The sequence below is a fragment of the Rattus rattus genome, chromosome 15 (assembly GCF_011064425.1).
Source record: "Rattus rattus isolate New Zealand chromosome 15, Rrattus_CSIRO_v1, whole genome shotgun sequence".
Classification (NCBI taxonomy): domain Eukaryota; kingdom Metazoa; phylum Chordata; class Mammalia; order Rodentia; family Muridae; genus Rattus; species Rattus rattus.
The window spans coordinates 49,749,430-49,769,536 of record NC_046168.1 but is presented as its reverse complement, the minus strand read 5'-3'; the positions used below and the strand labels follow the sequence as shown (position 1 = coordinate 49,769,536).

General features: G+C 50.3%; 1 protein-coding gene across 7 annotated transcripts in view; it reads left to right on the top strand.

Moving 5' to 3' along the window:
• Mbp (myelin basic protein) overlaps positions 1–20,107 on the top strand; it is an 86,178-nt gene that overhangs the window by 49,267 nt on the left and 16,804 nt on the right. For 4 of the 7 annotated variants that reach the window (XM_032886093.1, XM_032886089.1, XM_032886092.1 and 1 more), the window contains exons 3-4: positions 5,253–5,689; positions 12,557–12,634. In XM_032886093.1, coding sequence (XP_032741984.1) covers positions 5,253–5,689; positions 12,557–12,634 — 515 coding nt within the window. The remainder of the gene's footprint in view (positions 1–5,252; positions 5,690–12,556; positions 12,635–20,107) is intronic. The other 3 variants (XM_032886091.1, XM_032886090.1, XM_032886094.1) reach the window with 1 other exon arrangement.

Genomic DNA, 20,107 nt, shown 5'->3' with positions numbered 1-20,107 from the left:
TGAACATAGAGATAACTGTGACCTTTGGCTGGTCAACGCCACAGAAGATGAATCCCCTGGAGTCATGACTTCAGAGACCTTTAAACAGTAAATGTCATCCCAAATGTCAGAGCCCTTTGAGTTTCTGTGCTCTTAAAGCTACTTAAAATCCCTGGCACCCCTGGACTTCTCAGAAGAGCATTTCCCCTTCACGTCTCTGATGACCAAGCTTTCTAGGGCTTCGCTGTAGACTGGAGTTTTTTAGAAACACTCTCTGTGCCCACTTTGGTAAGATCAGATCTGGGTGTGTCACTGAGGATGACACAGATCTGTTCTGTAAACGAGGTGTGAATGGAAGGCCTCCCGGCTTTAACTTGACCAAGGCAGCATTTCTGTATGCATCCCACCACACGCACGCACGCACGCACGCCCGTGGGTGGCAGATTTAGACTCCTTACCACACTGCTTGCAGGAAGGGAGGAGCCACTTTGGAGACACAGAGGCCTCTCTGTATCTCACAAATAACTGTATTCAAAAAGGACACAAAGCCCAACTGTTGTTAAAAATATTAGTATTCAGATGTGCTTGTGTTTTGTTAATGCATTTAATTCCTCACAGTATAGCTGTTGTCTTCTCCCCCTCATTTGCATTCATTTCTGTCAGCTCCAGAATTTATAGCGCAACTCCAGAACCAGGCTCCTCTGCGCTCCTGCCCGGCCTCCACCTGTAAGTCATCCCTGCATCCCTGCAAACCTCACCTCTCCACAGTAGCCCAGAGTGCCGTGTGTGCCCTTCAAACACTGTACGGTGGCAGAGCCCTGATGAGTCCAGCCAGCGGCCATGAGGAATGGTGCCAGCAAACATCTCCACCCACTAGGCCTTGCCCTGAACTGATTGGCCTATTTCCACAGGGCCCATTACGATGGCCTGTCATCCAATAGAGAGGCCTGGGTGAGACCACAGCCATCCTGGTTCCCAGAGTCAGGATTACCTAGTCCCTTGTCGCCAGCAAATATTTATACTGCGAGATGGGATTGTGGCGCAGCCTTGGAATAAGGCCATGCTTATCAGCTCTCCTGACAGTCATCAATGTCACTTGTGGTTCAGTTTAAAGACCTACACAGGTTTGATGAGTTTGGAAGCCTCTGGGGTGTGGGTGTTTGATTTATGCAAACTTCTGTTAACATACACGACCAAGGGCATGACCTGCCTTGGGCTTCACATCAGCTGTTCCAGAGCCAGTTATCCATGGCCACCGTATCTGATCAGAGGAGCCCATGTGACATCCTCAGCTGTGCAGCACCAGGTCATTTCAGCTGGAAACCTTAGGACAGTAACACGCTGAGAAAATAAGGCAGCCAACTGGAGTTGGAAGTCATCTGGGGTTTCCAAGCAGGAGACGTTTTGTGTATGTTCCTTTTTTTTTTTTTTTTTCTCCATCACATTGGAAGCAGGAAGCCAGCACAGTGTCACCCTGGCCCTGTCAGCAGCTCTGGTAGTGTAGGGCAGCTCCTTCTGTGTGAGCACTTGACACAAAGCACAGATGGAGAAGCAGGAGGCCTGTGCTGCACGTCTAACCGTGTCCTGTCTACCTCCGTGAGTGCACACACGCAAGTTTGATGCTCACCAAGACTATACGCAACTGGTATACATGACTGGTGTCAGCTATACTGGCTCCAAAGAGCAACTGCTGAGAGCAAACAGGAGAGCCCTGCCAGGAGAGCCCGGCTACAGACTTGCCCTGGTTACCACCAAGATTTTAAGGATCATGAATGGCAGAGAGTACATTCTCAGGAAGTGCACCTCTCGCAGAACTATTTAAAAACCCAGTGTGCCCCCCAGATCACTTTCTGCAGTGGTTAGATATCTTGTTGCCCAGACAAAATACCCAACCCAGGGAACTTAAGGAGGAGAGGGTTTATTCTGGGCCACACTTGGAAGGTACAGTCACAGTGAGAAAAGAGTGGCTGTAAGAATGAGTGCGCGGGTCACAGCGCATTCACAGTCAGAAGCAGACAGACAGACAGACAGACAGAAAGGGACAGAGACAGAGACAGAAAGGGACAGAGAAAGAGACAGAATGACACAGAGACAGACAGACAGACAGAAAGGAACAGAGACAGAGACAGAAAGGGACAGAGAAAGAGACAGAATGACACAGAGACAGACAGACAGACAGGACAAACAGCGAAAGACAAAAAGAGAGGGGGACACTGCTTGGCTTGCTTTCTCCAGTGTATTCATTCGAGGTCCCTAGCTGATGGAACTTTATCACTCACATCTAGGGTGCATCTTCCCTCTGCAATTAATCTAATCTAGAAACTACACACATGTCCATAGGCCCATCTCCTGGGTGATTCTACTCGTCTCCTAGGTGATTCTAGTCATCTCCTAGGTGTTCTACTCATCTCCTAGGTGATTCTAGTCATCTCCTAGGTGATTCTAATTGTCTCCTAGGTGATTCTAATTGTCTCCTAGGTGATTCTAGTCATCTCCTAGGTGATCTAATTGTCTCCTAGGTGATTCTAGTTGTGTTTCTATTCGTCTCCTAGGTGACTGTAGTCATCTCCTGGGTGATTCTGCACACTGATAATGAACTTCAGCCAGTCACATCTCAACTCAAACAAAGACCCTCACAGGGACTGTTCAGAGTAAAGCCTTATTAATCTTTATCTCATTAGTATGTTCATATTATCTAGCTTACAGAAGTCGTGCATCAAGGCTGTGGGTCCTTCACCAGGCCCGAGGCCATCTATCTCTGGAGTTCTGCTGGCCAGCTGGGCCCTGTGAGGTGGATGGAGAGATGGGTGTCAGGCTTGTGTGCAGCATTCCCTTCTTGAGAGGTAGCGTGCACACAGTCTGACTGGGACGAACACCTTCTTTTGGGGAATCTGGAACCTTCGACCTGGACAGGCAGGAAGTCTGAGGGACAAGCCCCGTCCCCAATACCCCAAGGACAAAACACCACACAGTGACTTAGCAAGTGGCATTGCACGTGTGTGGCTGTGAACTTACTATCAGATGGATTATAGCTCCCCCACCAACTGTGGTCACATCTGCTTCTTGTTGGGCTGGGCTCCATCCTCACCCTGACGAACCGGGGCTATCAGTGGAGTTGTCCATGTCCTGTGGGCATTCTGATGATTCGTAGGGTGCTCATGATGCCCTGACAGTTACCAGAAAACACCTTAAAGGAAAGGTCTACCACAGCCACCTTGTTTCACCCCTCTTGGCCTCTTCCTTCACTCTGCCTCCCCAGAGTATAAACCTGGAGAGTCCGGGAGACTGCCTGCCCAGGCACCATGTCATGTAAGAGTCTCTATGGTCTGAACTCTTGAGCTACCCAATTCTCTCTGCTCATCCATGCTTAGGGTCTTCCCTGGATCAGCCCTCCTGCAGCTTGGATTTACTACCTCTGCCCTTTCCAAAATCAACTTTCAGCAGACAGTGACCCCATTCTGCCTTCAGTCCCCCTGCCTCCTGAATTCCATCTCCCAGGACAGAGTAGCTCAGAACCTGCAGCTCCTTCCTGCTTAGGCCTCCAGGGTGTATCTGCCCTGCCACTCCAGCCTCTTTCCTCAGGCTCTAGACTGTCCATCAGCACGGGTGACCTCCCAGGGCCTTCTTGTTGGCATCTCACCTGCTGTCTGTGTTCAGTCTCCAGGGGGAGAGAGCACACACATGCTACCTGACACATTACTGCACTGTGGCGTCCACTCAGCTGTGGAGGTCAGGAATCCAGAACTGAACTGTCTGAGAGCCGCAGGGTTCGAGAGTCCAGTCTATGGCTCCTACCTGCAGGTGGTGCCAGCATTCCTTGCTGCCCTGTGGCTGTGGTTGTATCTCCTCTGCCTTCCACATTCCTTCTCTAATATCAAGTCTCTGTGTCTCAGTTTCCCTCTCTCACGAGAACCCCAGCTGCAGGATTGCACCCACCATACTACCCATGAACCCGCCATCTTCACTGGATCACTTCTGCAAAGACTCTATTTCCAGTCAAAGTCACAGTCACAGGCAGAGAGAGGGCTGGGATGTGAAAACATCAATTGGGGGAGGGGCGCTCAATTCCTAGCATACATTTTCTTCATCTGATTCTCCCCCCACCCCAGTAGAATGTAAGTTTCTTGAGAAAAGGGACCAGGTCTTGTTCATCACTATGGCTCTAACATTTAGAGAAATGTGTTCCTCCTATTCAACAAGTAACCGACGGTGGGTAGATAGAGGACCAGCACTGCATAGTCCCATGCATGGGTGCATAGTCGCATGCATGGGTTCATGTGTGCATGGATTGTTGGGCAGAATAGATAAAGAAGTGGATAGATGAATAATGTCAGGTAAATACTGCTGGGTGGACAGATGGATGGGTAAGTGGGTAGATGAATGGACAGACAGACAGATGGTAGGTGGATGGATGAATAGAATAGACAGAATAAGGATGGATGGATAAGGTGAACAGATGATGGATAGACTGGAAGGATGGTCAGTAGGGAGAGGGTTAAATAAACGGACAAAATATTATAGGAAAGTGTGAGCTAACCAAATTTCTACAGGTCAGTAATAGAGTTGGGAGAGGAGGTTAAATTACATTCGTTTAAACCTCACACTAAGTTGAGAGGGAATGGACTTGCGGCCGTGGTGAGAACATTGCATTTTCCATGTGCTCGGTAGTGAAGTGCCCAGGTCCCACGTGAAGCAATCTGGTTACCATGGCTTGCAAGGGAGCCAGATCCAAATGCCCTGAATAAGCAGTTCCCAGAGCCAGAGCCTCCAGCGGAATCCGGGAGAGAGGAATGCTCAGTGCCCTGCTTCCCTGGACTGTACGCTGCAGAAAGATGTGGGAAGTTCTGTTCCCCACTGAGAACACCAAAAGCACCTTTTGTCAAACAACGGCTTCATATCTGGGGCTTGTGCACCAGTGGTCTTTTAGACAGTGGGCAGCCCACAAGATACCTAACCTGCGGGGCTCTCTGGTACAGTGAGCAACTCAGGAAATGTTTTGGCTTCATTGCTGCGGGCTCTCAGGTCATCTCTCTCTGGAGTGGTTCTTTTGATAGGGATCTGAAGACAGCCCCTGAGCCACGTATACCAAGCAAGCTCAATACGGGTTAGCTCCCTTTGGTTGAGGCTATTCAAAGTGCTACGAGGCTCCTTGGGCCCTGCGCATATCTGTGCGTTTTATAGGAGACAGCTAGTTCAAGACCCCAGGAAGAAAGCGGCTTTGTCCCTCTCGAGGCCTCGCACAGGCCCACATTCATATCTCATTGTTGTTGCAGGGGAGGCAGATGCGATCCAGAACAATGGGACCTCGGCCGAGGACACAGCGGTGACAGACTCCAAGCACACAGCAGACCCAAAGAATAACTGGCAGGGTGCCCACCCAGCTGACCCAGGGAACCGCCCCCATTTGATCCGCCTCTTTTCCCGAGATGCCCCGGGAAGGGAGGACAACACCTTCAAAGACAGGCCCTCAGAGTCCGACGAGCTTCAGACCATCCAAGAAGATCCCACAGCAGCTTCCGAAGGCCTGGATGTGATGGCATCACAGAAGAGACCCTCACAGCGACACGGATCCAAGTACTTGGCCACAGCAAGTACCATGGACCATGCCCGGCATGGCTTCCTCCCAAGGCACAGAGACACGGGCATCCTTGACTCCATCGGGCGCTTCTTTAGCGGTGACAGGGGTGCGCCCAAGCGGGGCTCTGGCAAGGTGAGCTCCGAGGCGTAGAGGAACTGTGGGTTTAACTGCAGAAAGGAAGGAGAGGTGGGCAGGTGAACTGGGCCAGTCACCATGGCTGGCATGTCCCTGTGTCTGAGATACTGGCCCTGATCGGACAGTGGTGATGGCCTGGGGGAGTGGGCGAGGAGTGGGCGTGGTCGCCACTTACCCTATGTCAACCCGTATTGCTACCTTTGTCCTTCTCACAAGGGACTGCGATTGGGCGTCACTCTGAAATGCAAGGGCCTTCTGCATCCTAAATTTTGAGGCTCCCTGGATGAGGCATTGAGACTACTGGTTCTTAAGTGTATATGCCCTATGCCTGGGGCTTCAGCCTATTCTGCCTCTGTACAGTGCTTCCGGTTTCGATCCTGATTTGTGTTCATGCTCTGCTGGGTTCAGGCTGCTAATTTCTTGCCGCTGTGAAACAATGGTCCAGTTGAGGCAAGGAGGTCTGCCGAGCAAACCCCTGCACCTCCAACAAACTTTCCCCTTTGTCTTAAGCCGTTTGGTTGGGGGGCGGGGGGTGTTTGAATGTATGTTCGTGACAATTTGTTTGCGTGTGATTCCATTAATTTAAATATAACTTGGGTTTCATGATGTTTCGAAAGCAAATATCCTGTGAATTAAAATGTATCAGAAGATAAAACGGTGCAGGTGGTCCAGTTTCCAAGGGCAACATCTGGGGTGGGCTATGCATTAGCCTGTGGGTTCAGGTTTGTGACACCAGTAACTAGTGTCAGGTGGCTGCCACCTTGAAAGTTTATGGCATCTTCTATGACTCTGTTGGATGGCCGAGCAACTCTTGGGAGAGATGTGGATGGGACATTTAAAACAAGCCCTGGTTTGTGAGTAGCCTCACAGCCTGGGGATTTTTCTGTCTCTTAAGTTGTGTCTGTGTTCAAAGCCCTGGAGAACTCAAGAGGCTTTTGATTGAAGTGTGGGGCAGAGGCCTCTCCACGGCTCTAAAGCCATTGTCAGTGCAGTTTCTAAAATGCTGTGGTCTCCAGCCACACTTTTGTGAGTGGAGATGGTTGTGAACTGCTGGACTCAAGGACAGCTCTTCTGCCCTGTGGCCATCAGAGCCCCTTGGTGTCTCAGCAGCAGTCTGGCCCTCACCTGGATGTCACCCCAACTTGACTGTCACTAACACTCAGTGTGTCTAACTTGTAACAGAATGCACCAGGTCCCTTCGCAGTCTGTACTTAAAGGTGTTGCCTTCAGCCTGAGACAGCAATCTTGTTTCCAATGCTAATTTACATTAGAGTGGCTTTTCAAGCTGTCTTAGGGCGCTTGAGGGCTAAAGGCTCCTGACTGCCCCCCTCAGGTCTATCTGTGTAACCACACATGCACACAGCCTCACCCAGTCCATGTAGCTGGAAGAACAGGACTTAAAACTGGGCAGGAAAGATGAAATAGCTACAGGGCACAGATTCTAGAACCAGTCTTATGGTCATGGTTCAAGTTGAAACACTGTAACGGGTTTATGTGTTGCTTCATGGCTCTCCCAGAGGGTACAGATGTGCCTCTCCATCCACTGCTTTAAAATCACATGCTTTTCCAAGTTTTAAAAGAAGAAATTCGGGGTTGGGGATTTAGCTCAGTAGTAGAGCACTTGCCTAGCAACCGCAAGGCCCTGGGTTCAGTCCCCAGCTCTGAAAAAAAAAAAAAGAAAAAGAAATTCAAAACTCAGAAGCAGTCCAAATATTTGCCATATATAAAAATATATATAATTTTTTAAATTGGGATTTTTTTTGAAACTTAAGGTATCAATTTTTTGTACCATGACTTGCTTTTTGAATATGAATGATTATTTAAATGAACAACCTTCATAACAAAAAAAAAGTCCCTCGATGTTTGCATGTGTGATCCTTATGGTCTCGTTATTATTAGTGTTTTAATTAGCATACAAAATAGGGTTATGGCATTTCCGTACAGAGTTTGTGTTGATGCTCCCTGTGCCTCCTGCAGCTTGTTCCAAGCATAACCAAAGGTGCTTTCCTCTGGGAAGCTCCCTGCCCAGGACACAGCAAGGGTCAAGCCATGGTGTCCAAGCCTCTTTGATTGTGGGTCCTTGGTTGTTTAGCATTGGTGAAGGAGGCTTAACTCAGTCTACACCCGACTATAAATCACAATCCCCAGAGAAGCTGCAAGGAGCAGTTACTGCCCTGGGATGTCAGGAGCATCTGTTCTATTTGTAGTTTGATGTTTGTAGACAGGGGGAGCAGGGCTTGCTTTCCTATACTACAGAGGTCCTTAAGAAAGTTGCAAAGAATAGAGTCCAAAGGCTAGCGTCACTTGTGACAAAAGCCTGCACCCTCGATGTCATCCTAAGATAGGCATCTAACACGCATGCAGGGTGCTTGGGTAGGAGTACAAGTGCCATCACCTGCCACTTGGAGATGCAGCTGTGTCACCTGTGTGGAAAAGGGTCCCCAAATAGAACCTGGGAGACTCTGAACCCCCTCCCTTACCCTGCAAAGGGACTCCTGGTCATGTTGTCTCCTGCATCCTCCCTCCCCGGGGCACGTGGTACCTCCGTGCCATGCAGAGTCACCACCCCCAGCTCCCAGAATGCAGGGACAACACCCAGCCTTTGTGCGTTTTCCGGGCTGACATTCAAAGGCAGCACGTGAAGAATGCCCTGAGAAGGCATATTCTTCTGAGACCCGTGGTGAAAAGTCCATTAACAGAGAGCATTCTCCTTTGTCCTGGGAGGAAAGGGGGGCTGTGCTGTGGGGAGGCTGTGCTCTGGCCTCTCGGGAACAGGGTTCTCGCCCTGTAGAATGCCCAGGCCATATGAGGCTATGAGGAGGTGGCTTTGAGGAAAAGAACAAAGACACCTGCTCTGACCCCGTCACCTCGCACCAGTGCCAGGCCCAGTCCTAGGGTAGTCCCCAGGCCTGCAAGCCATCATCTCAGAACGCAAACCATAGAAAGGTTCCTCTTCCCACCAAGAGCAAGTAGCATCTCACTGGGGACCTCAGCTGATCTTGTAGTGTCACACAGGTGCCACAAGAAGGCCTCTTCCATTCTCCCAGGAGGGGAGCTCTATACCTGCATTTTTTTTTTCTTTTTTTCCGGAGCTGAGGACCAAACCCAGGACCTTGTGCTTACTAGGCAAGCGCTCTACCACTGAGCTAAATCCCCAACCCCCATACCTGCATTTTTAATCTCTATTTATTTTACCTGAACTCTTCATTTCTAACCTGTTAGAGCAGGCATCTCAATCAGTCTTCAGATGACTGCTCTGCCTATAATTTTGAGAGGATGAGATTAAGATGTTTCCTGCCACTAAGTACTGAGTGTGGCAGACCCTTTAAATTAGCTAGAACGTCTTTTTTTTTCCCCGGATACATCCCATGGCATCCTAAGCTTTATCAGATATATCTCTTCTCTACAATACGTTTAGTCTTCACTGAAGGTTGCAGATAGACTCGCCATCCATCCCGTGGAAAGGGGACATTAGAGGCCACATGAAGGACACAGCGGAAGTGCCCAAGTAATACTCCCAGGGTTCCAGTGCTGTGCCACCATCAGAGAAAGAGGTTTTGGTCATTACCTTCTGCTAACGGAGAGCTCAGGGGTCCAGGCAGAAGCAAAGAGAACAGGGGACCCACATACCACTCCCTGCCTCTAATCCATTTGGCCAGAGTTTCCCAGAGACTCTCTGGAGAAAGTCAGCCCTGCGATGGGCACACTAGCATCTGCGTCTGTGCCCAGGTTCACACTTTTGAGACTTCTTGTATGAACCGCGTTGTAGAATACCCTCGCTTGGTCAGTTACTGGTCCCTGGTATCTAACCGTGCCTTTCTGCTGCCCCGGTTGGTCGGCACAGCCCTCCGCTGATACTTAAGTAGGAATGTGATGGGCGTTGTAAGTGTGGGAAACTATGTAAATTGTGTTTGTATTTAATGATGATCCCCTTAGGTGGTTGTACTGCAGTTTGATCATGTTGTAAACTTCCGCATAAGATAAATGTATATCTGCTTTTGTACGCACTCATTAAATATTTTAACAGACCAAAGATGGTGTACTAATTGCACGTGGACGTTTTAAGTTGTATTTTTATTTCCTTAATGGCACTGTGAGACTGGCTTTTCCATGGCTTTGAGAAACACTTACAGGTAAGTCTGGGCACTTAAGCTCTCGCCGCCTCTGAAAACGGCACAGCCCCGAGTCCTCTGTCTCCACCACAGACTGGGGGTGGTCTCTCAGCGTGGTGGCCCGGCATCTCACTCTTCCCCTTCCCACAGGCCCCTGTGTTTCTTGCAGTGCTCGAGGAGTGTCCAGTGGGTGTTAAGAGGTGTGTGGACACAAAGGAACCAACCCAGGGCACCCAGCAAACAGCTACTGAGTACCTCACTTTTCTGTTGCTGTGATGAAATGTCCTTAGTAAAGCAACTTAAAGGAAGGAAGAGTTGCTTCAGCTCACACTTCCACCAAATAGCACACCAAGGCAGCAGGAGCCTGCGGCAGACAGAATCACAGACTTCTTTGTATTCAGTCCAGAGCACCAGCCTAGCAAACCTCGTAGGGTGGGTCTTAACACCTCAGTTAATCCTATCAAGATAGTCCCTTATAACCCCAGAGGTGTGTCTCTTTGGTGATTCTAGATTGTGTCAGGCTGGCAGTGTTAGCCATCACACGCACCATGGCCGCCCTCCTGGGCTCCCCAGGGAGGGTGTGTTCATAGGGTGACAAGGCTCCTTCCTCTGGACTGAGAGAGAGGTAGGCTCCTCTTCAGGTGATGCTGGAGGAACCTAGAAGGCCGAGAAGTGAGAGATAAAAGCAAAGACCCAGTGAATTCGAATGTGGCCTGTGTGGCATCTCCTCCTGCTTTTAAAGGCACTCCACTTTAAGGGATTTATTTCCTGATCATTAGGACTCCTTTCCAGGGAGGTGGGGATGGGAGAGATCAGCCAGCTGGTGACGAGCAGCTCTGACTGGTTGATGAAAAGTACAGCTTGACATCTGAAGGAACGGATCATTGTAGGGAAAATCATCCCTCTTCGAGGTCCTGCTGCAAGCCACTGAGATGCCAAGACACTGGCTCAGGACTTTAGAACGACTGGACACGGCCATCCAACCATGGCTTAATATTTTATCTTGAGGTCGCTTTATGTTACTGCTGTTTCTCTGTTGGGTCTTTTGCCACACTCTCTATTTTCGCTTGTTTGTTTGTTTATGAATAGAAAAGGCAGAGGGAGACTGAGGTGTCCCTAGGGAACCCCTAAATGTGGCTCAACACCTGTGTATCTCCCTAAGGGGTGTTCTTGCCCCGCCCCTGTCACCCCTTCCAACCTGCAGGTCGGCCTTAGCCTTGGAAGCAGCTGCTTCTCAGTCAGTTGAAGCCATTTTACTTCTGTCACCTTGACATGAAGCATAGATCCTTATGAACCTGCACGGCCAGGAAAAGGCTCACCATTGTTATCGGACCCTGTGTGGAAGTGGTGACGTCAGGGTACAGATAAGCACTCTTCTGTAAGTGTTGCTAGGTCATACTCTCTTAGAGCCATGCTCTGTTGCTCCTTTTTTTTATAAGATTTATTATATATAAGTACACTGTAACTCTCTTCAGACACACCAGAAGAGGGCATCAGATCCCATTACAGATGGTTGTGAGCCACCATGTGGTTGCTGGGATTTGAACTCAGGACCTCTGGAAGAGCAATGAGTGCTCTTAACCACTGAGCCATCTCTCCAGCCCCTCTGTTGCTCCTTCATCTTCTGTGTAGCCCAGGTTTGCTCGGTCACTCTCCCTGGCTCAGTCAAAGGGTCCCTCTTCATGGGGACAGCCAAGTCTGCCCAGGACGTCTACTGTAACTCAGTTGCTCACTCTCTCAGCTCTAGGTGCAGGAGATTTAAGTCGCCAGGATTTCTTGCTAGTATAGAAGCTGCCTCTCTTGTATGGTGAGGACTCTTGTTTGTGAGACAGCAGGTCACCTGAGCGCAGGTCACCTCTGACTTGCCACTCCCGCCCCTGCTGTGTTGACTTTCAGTGGGACTTGTAGAGGGACGAGTGAGTCACACTATAGTCACCTTGCACGACACCCTGCCCACGGTTAAGGAGACCACTCGTCTGCAACAGAGCGAGAGTCTGGAACCTTGTGGAGGAATGGTCTCTCTTGGCTGACCACTATGAGCTCCCCTGTTCTTCTCTCCCCCCCTCACCTCACCCCATTCTCTCCCACTCCCCGTCTTTCACTCCCTGCTTCTTTCCTGATTGTTTCGCTGTGAATGGTCAAAAAGAGACACCTCCTTTAGGCCATTTGTCCGGGCGCTCTGATTCTGTTCTCTTGAGGCTTACTTGAACGTCCTTGACATCTACACGCCCTCTCATAGCTCACTGGATACTCTAAATCAGGAGTAAATGCCACACCACGAGAAGTGTAAGAGGTACTGTTGAGGCTAACACAACCCGTGATGGGGGAATAAGCAAGCCTATGCGTATGGAGCCCCTGAGTTGAGTTCACCAACGAGAAAGAATATGGGCTAGGAAATCTCACTCCGTGTGACCTCAGGAGGGACCCTGAGCACTGCAGCTCCTGAAATCATTTCCCTGAACTCTAGAAGCCTTAAGAAGGTGAGTGTGCCACCCACCGCTGATTCCTACCTGGAAACCTAGCGGCACAGATGCCACCACATTTGCCAGTAAGGAAAAGGCTTGCAGATGAAAGCCGCTCGATTGCAGTTCCACAGTAGGTTTCCAAAATCCTCCACGGCACCAGACAAGAAAGCATTCCTTTGCCTGCTGGGGGTCGGCTACACGGACCCTAGAGATTTGCGGAGGACTGTGGGGCTCTGCAGGTAGTGCCCACGCGGGACTCACCCGGCCCACTCTGTCCTCCTCGGCAGGTACCCTGGCTAAAGCAGAGCCGGAGCCCTCTGCCCTCTCATGCCCGCAGCCGTCCCGGGCTGTGCCACATGTACAAGGTAAGTTGCGGCTGCTGACCCACCAGCCAAGGGTCACCTGTGTGTGGAAATGCTCTCAGCTCTGTGAACAGGTCTTTGAGAGGGTCACACAGATTAGGACAGGCAGCTCCTTCAGGGGTTCACTGCGTCCCAGGGATCTAGGTTTGCAGCGCATCTGTGAGTCCAACCCGAGATAGGAAAGAAGGCCCTGAACAAACAGAACGAAGAAATTTCAAAACAAAACCCACGTAGGAGGTGGCGAGCCTGTCTGTGGTGTAAAAGTCTCGAAGGAAAGGGCAGAGCTGTCAGGTCACCATAATGGGGACACGCTGTGGATATGTGGCGGGGGCTTCTGTAGTGCCACACGTGTTGGAAAGCCACCAAGAGGACAGGCCAGGAAGGACCAGCCTCACGAGGGCCCTGCCTGCCCTGGTTCCCTACCTACTTCCAAAGCAGGCTCTTACCGATGTCAGGCACTCCAAATGTCAGCCTAGTTTAACTCAAATGGCAAGTGTCCTTAAGTCCAGTCCTCAGACATCTGTCCCTCTGAGTGTCATAGATAGCAGGGTTAGGACCTGCCCTCACTCCGGAGGATAGAAACCACCACGTTACTGTGGATGAAGCCGGGGAGAGCAGAGACAAGACAAACATCCTTCAGTCAAGCGCAGTTGGGACTGGTCCTCATGCAAGCTGAATGTGACCATACAGATTGTGTCTCTCAGTGACCTTGTCACACGGAGGCGAGCACCATAGGAATCGTGATCCCTGTCTTTTTTTCAAAGACAGACAGCGAAAGGCTGAAAACTAAAAGGTAGACCATTCTCTGTGGTTCACGGGGCATCTCTCAGGAGGAAGGAAGGAGGCCTAGGGATCAGGTGACCATACAATTCTCCTGCAAGGCATTAAGAGTGAGCGGGTGAAGGGGCTCACAGCAATCAAAGCTGGTAGCAGGAAGGAAGCCCATAACCATGGACTTCCTGGGTCAGACGCTTCACAATGGGACTGTGTAGAAGCTTGTATAGGAAGTCTGCCTGAGGTAGGTGATCTGAGAAGCATTCCCACTGGCCAGTCTGGGGCCAGGGCTGAGAAGGCAGCAGAGGAAAGCAAGTTTAGACTAGCCCGGGGCCTTGGCAGATGTGACTCCAGACATGGGCAGTACTGGGAGCCCTGGGGCCACTGCGATGCCTCTCAAAGGACATGACTACTGGAAACCCCATGCAGGGTATCTGGTGTGCAGTGTTGCTCCGTTTTATCTGTACCTAGCTGCAAGGGCTGTTGCAACTCCAAAAGCACATCGCTTCCCACGAGTACCTTCTGAGGGTGCCCTGTGCCTCCAGCGTTTTCTGGGACCCGCTGGGTCCTGCATCCACTGGGCTTTCCCGAAGCAGGAAAGGTCTTGGACAGCAGCACCTGCCCCACTGCCTCAGGACTTACTGTGCTGCTATTGCAACAGACGTGAGTCCTGTAACAATGGCCAGTGCTTCACCTAAGGGGAGTAAGGAGCGTGTGGTAGCCAGGGCTGGAGGTCTGAACCAAACCATAGAGCACCTGATTCGTCTTGAATGGCGCCAACACCCCCTAACCCTCCCTCCCCCACCCCAGACTTGAGACACTCTGCTACAGAAAGTAGACCCTATGCGTGGAGAACAGAGATTCTGACTGGAACCCTAGAGGTTCCCCACAGCAAGGAACTATCAACAGAATATTTGCTTTTTCTACTTTAAAATTTAGAGGAAAGAAGCCAGCCCCTCCCATCCTCTACATCTTCATCCCAAACACATATATTTTGAATTTTCTGTGCATATATTCTAATGGCTTGAAATGAAAGGGCTTGTCAAGGAGATAAAGCCAATGAGTGGAAGCCACTGCCTGCATAGCAATTTAACATTAGGACATCCTAAATGTTAGGACAATGTTTCTCAACAGTGGGTTGCAACCCCTTTGGAAGGGTCGTGACCCTTCCACAGGGGTCATATATCCAATGTCCTGCATATCAGATATTTACATTAAGATTCCTAACAATAGCAAAATTTCAGTTATAAAGTAGCAATGAAAATAACTTTATGGCTAGGGGTCAGCATCACATGAGGAACTGTTAGAAGGTCACAGCATTAGGATGGTTGAGAGCTACTGTGTCAGGAGCTGGAAACTCTCCCCCAGGATGCTGAAGTGTGCTACGGGTCCCAATGTGACATCCTTTGCAGGTACTCTTTGCGAGTTCCATTTTGGTTCAGACAGGGTTTGAACTACTGGCTCAGGCACACATTAGGACCAAAGGAAAACAGGCAGTGGTTATTAGGTGCCGTGAGTAATGTTTGCTTGTCTACTGTGAGGGAAAACAGAGATATAAAACACTGTCTTTTGTCTCTGAGTTGAAACTCAGAGGACACTGTGACCACTGACAAGCTGGCCGTCCTGGCTCTGAGTGGCCCAGCATGCTCCTTCCTCTCTCTAGCCCTGGAACATGCTACTGACTATGCTCAAAAAGCACCTCTCTCCGTGTCTGTAGAGAGGCAGGTATCCATGCATGTCACTCTATTACGTGTTCCTTTCCCTGCCTTCTTCTCCCCCTTCCTCTTCCTCCCCCTCCTCTTCCTCCTTCTCCTCCACTTCCTCTTCCTTCTCCCCCTCCTCTTTCTCTTCCTCTCCTCCCCCTCCCCTTCCTCCTCCTCCTTCTCTTCCTCTTCCTTCTTCTCTTCCTCCTCCTGCTTCACTTCCCCCTCTCCCTCCCCTCTCCCCCCTCCCCCTCCTTCTCCTCCTCCTCCCTGTTTGCTAAAACCCCTGCAGGTTCTATAACAAAGATCTGCCCTCTGTGAAGGAGCTCACACAAAGAAAGAATTGGTCCAGCACTGCTAACAGCCTCCTCAAGCACCAGGCTGCCCTCTAAGCATCCATCTGTTCCAAGAGGTCCAGCAATTTTCTCCAGGCTGGTCATTCTCGTTCTTTGGAGCCTGAGGGGCAAGAGGGAAGGAGCAGGAGACAAATAGAAGAGCGTTTGGGAACAAAAAAGGCAAAGTCCCAGAGTGGGAAAAGGTGCAGAGCTCAGGGTGAAGAGCAGCTCCCCAGAAATGCACAGACTGGTCCCAGGTATCCCGTATGGGCAGCCCTCCTGCCGCTTCTTGCAGAGTGGGAGGCTAGGCTCAAGCCTGGCATGGGCTGGCAGTGGGCAGGCAGCATGCTGTGCTGAAGGGAACATGAGGAACAAAGCTAGGAGCTAAGGAGACCTTGTCCAAAAGGATAGCCCCTCGATTCCCGGGTGTGTGGCTTGTCAGGAACCCTGAGGGAGCAGTGGGCAGGAATGGCCACCTCTACTGTCCACACCACGATGTCCTTTGTCTCTGCTTCCTTTGGAAGTCTTCTCAGATCCTTGCCAGCCTGGCAGGGTGCCCCATCCCCACTGTGAACAACCCCAGAGGTTTCCCAAAGGACCCACACTACATCAGACGCATCAGCTCTGGGGGTTCTGGACTCTTCTGTCACAAAGTGAGAGGCAAAGACCTGAGGGTTAGGTCTCATCCTACCACTCTGCCATGGAGTGTCCCAGGGCTGTGGCCTTCTCTGAGCTAGACTTGTTCATTTGTGAAACAGTTGTGACCAGAGACCTGTTAGATATCCAGAGAGAGCTTCGTGCTAATCAAGCAAGGAAGATGTGTGTGCTCAGAACAGACATCCTGGTGTGACCTGGACTGTCTCATCTCTGTGTAGTTCATTTCTAACCTGCTCTAGAAACACCCAGCAGCCCCAGAGTGCAGTGCTTGACCTGAAGGGCCCAGAGGCTCGAGCCACCTACCCCTGAGCTGCTACGGCCGGGGCAGTTTTGTTTCTGATCTGGAGTTTCAGTTTCCTCGGTTGTTAAATGAGAAGTCAGTTAAGCAAAAGACACAACAAACATTGCCCACCCTGTCCCCTGCCTTCAGAGAGGTTCCTGCCAGGTGAGATAACACCTCTGGACCCTTCCCTCTGGAAGGCAGAGCCTCAGCAGGTGCTTGGTTCCTTAACTTGTCCACCCATGGGCACTGTAGCTTGCAGAGTCTGGGCGCTGTCCACACAGGAGGATTGCCCACACGTAGCGCTGGGCGCTGCCTTTGTTGAATCCAGTTTCCTCCTGGTTGTTCCACCCTCGGCTCTGGGTAGATCTGGATGGGTTTTGCGGCTGCTTATGGTGTCTCTCTAGGTAAGTGAGGAGGAAATCACAGGTTCAAGACCAGCTGGGGCTGCATAGCATGACCCTATCTATCCCCAAAGAAAAACGGCGCATGTCATCAATGTTTGCTCTATGCCGTTTCCCGTGACCTCTGTTTGCTATTTACATAAACTATTACTCTTTGGACATACTAAAATCAATGGATACTTGGAAGCAGTAAAGAAAGGTAATATTAAGACCAATACCCACCCCACCTCCCACCATGTTTACAAGGAAACAGGGACAAAACCTCAGGAACTAAAGGATGCTGGTTGAAGATGCCACCAAGCTGCTGGCCTGCAGATGCCACAGGGCCCTTTGCTCACCTCAGTCACTGCTCTTCTGGGACCCACTGTCCAGGAGAGATCTGGAAACAGGCATCAGCACTGGACCCTCCGAAGCCAGGAAAACCCAGGCCTGGAGAGCATCCACTTAACACTGGAAGTGCTTGGCATTGTCTGGGTAGCATATTCTCTCTCTCTCTCTCTCTCTCTCTCTCTCTCTCTCTCTCTCTCTCTCTCTCTCTCTCTCTCTCTCTCTCTCTTTCTTTTTTTTTTAAAGATTTTATTTATTTTATGTATATGAGTACACTGTTGCTGTCCTCAGGCACACCAGAAGAGGGCATCAGATCCTAGTACAGATAGTTGTGAGCCACCATGTGGTTGCTGGGATTTGAACTCAGGACCTCTGGAAGAGCAGTCAGGGCTCTTAACCACTGAGCCATCTCTCCAGCCCCCCTCTCTCTCTCTCTCTCTGGTCAAAAGTTCTTTCAAGTGCACATCCAAGGAAGTGAGAAATCCAGAAGATTCTGAAGTTAACCCTTTCACTGCCAAAGAAGGAGGGGGTGCTAAGTAGTCAGAGGGAGAAGCCAAGAATTTTTTGTCCTTGTGTCCTGGACCAGCATGAAGGAGCTGGTGCCCCTCCCCCCAGCACTGCAACAGTATCAGAGCAGCTCTCCCTTCACAGGTAACTGTAGGTCAAATGCTTAGGAACCCAACACTGGGATGTGCCGCAAAGCACCCTCCTCCCACCAAGGACACAGGAAGGACGCCTGTGGTCCCAGGCTGTCTCCAAAGCGGATGCCAGCCCTGCCTTGCTGTGTCTGACGGCAACAGTGAATTTAGGGGGCAACCTGAAGTCTCCACCTATCCACACCTGTCCAGAACGTGGGAAAAGCCACGAGGATGCTGCCCAGCTTGCCATGAAGAAAGGGGCTCTCTCTCTCATTGCTCGTCGGCATTGGTGAGTGGCTGTGACGTGTCCATGTTCTGTCCCACCGACACTCTGGGCCCGGCAAAGAACTAAAACACGGGGAGACTGCACATCACCCCTGGCCCCAGAATTTACAATAGATGGGTTTTGCTAGGGAAAAGAGAGAGGGAGAGCACCCTCTCCTGAGATTATTAGGAACAGTTTGATCACAAATGGTATCATAGCTTCTTCTGTGGATGTAAACCAAGCCAGAAGTGGGACAGCCAGCGCTGAGAGGGACACATGCTGAAATATCCTGAAACAATCCCACAGCACCTGGGGGGGCCAGGGTACAGAAGTGAGAAAGGTGGCCTCCGCTGTGGACGCGCCATCCTGAGCCCATTGTCAAACGTGTTGGTTGCCTGTGGTGCTCGTTTCAGCCATGGCACCTCATTGAAATGGTTCACAGATAGATTGGCTGTTGACCCGGCCACCGCCTCGTAAGCAGGAAGCAAGTGTGACCATCAGACTATGGAAGAGCAAGCTAGCCATGGCCTCCTCCCTCTGGAGACAGTGTTAATGAGGAGAGCTGTTCACAAGATTCCCAAGGCATGGAGAATGTGAAGAGGCAACAGAGGCCAGTCCTGCCAGAGAGAGGATCTGTGGGTGTCAGACTCCGGAGTGAAGACGACAGGAGACATATACCCATCCCCCCCTCTCACCTGCACAGAGGAAAACACATTGTATCAAATCTAAACTCACTCTGTGGGCTGTTCTGAAAAACAGTGCTATCTCAAAGCCGGAACTGCCGCCCACACACACAGGGCAGCAGCCCCTGAGTTCAACTCACTCCAGCTTGCACTAGTGAGAATGCCGGACTGCAGTGTCCTGACGCCACCCTGTGGCTAAGATGTTTGCAACAGTCCGGGATGCTAGGTTGTGCTGTGAAGGGACAGGGTAACAGAGTGCTTGCCCGGCGTGTGTGGGACCAGGCTCAAAATTAAACCTGAAGGAACGCATAACAAAAGATAACTTGGTTTGATTGAATAGACCGTTCCTCACTGCTGGTCTTGAGGCCTAGTGTTTTCTTTGATAGAAATTGACAGGATCCTGCATTTTAATTCTACGGAAATGAGTGATAAGGTCATGATGGGAAAGTCTGTCTTTAACCTTACCCGAGACTTCATTTTCAAATGCAACTTAATAAGGAACTGATTTCCCAAGCCCATGTACAATATTCAGTTCCTTTCCTCAGATATAAACAACTTCTTTCTGGCCCATAGCTTCAGAACCTAATATAAGACTGCAAACTTTGAAATAAATGGGCGTAACCCATGATTTTAAACTTGGCTCTTCTCCCACTACTTAAGACCTGCCGTGTAACAGACCAGCAGCCTCCTGTATCTGTCACTGGTCACGTGATGCTCTTCCGGCCCCATCTAGCTGGGTCACTGTGGTCATCTCCATCACTGGGCCTGGACTAACCCAGGAGGGGAGGTCCGGAACTCCTTTGCGTCTTAGTTCCGCCCTACAAATGAAGCCAAAGAAGACAGTAGACGTGGGTGATGGGCTTGGATTCAGGTCAGTGAGGGGACATAGCATCTCCTGCTTAAAAGTAAGTCAACTTTATCTTTTCACCGTTTACACAAATCTTCTTAGAGACAGGAGAAAGAAGAAAGTGTCACCCTAATTCCTGGGGAATGCTGGCCTGGCTTCCAGGCAAGGGGGATCCTTCTCAGGCCAGAAATAAAGTAAGAAATGGAATCTTTTTATTTTGCTTAGCCATAAAACCCCAGGCCCCACTTCCTTGTGAAATGGCTATTCTTAAAGTTTCTTGAGCTGTTAAGTTGCAAAAGGTGAAGATGCGTCTCGGGCTGTTCTTAGGAAGCAGACTCTCTTCGGCAGAACAAGCAGACACCCAGTCTGATGACCCCTGACCTCTGATAGAACTTCCAAGCTTAGCCATCCCAACTTTCCAACCTACAAGAGATTGGAAAACACAGGAAAACCCCGTTCAGGACCTCTGCAGAGAGTGTGTGTGAGCGCCCCCTGCTGGTGGTTTCCCGCTGGCACTGTTTCCCCTGGGAAGGAAAATGGAAATTTTTCAAAAATAACACAGA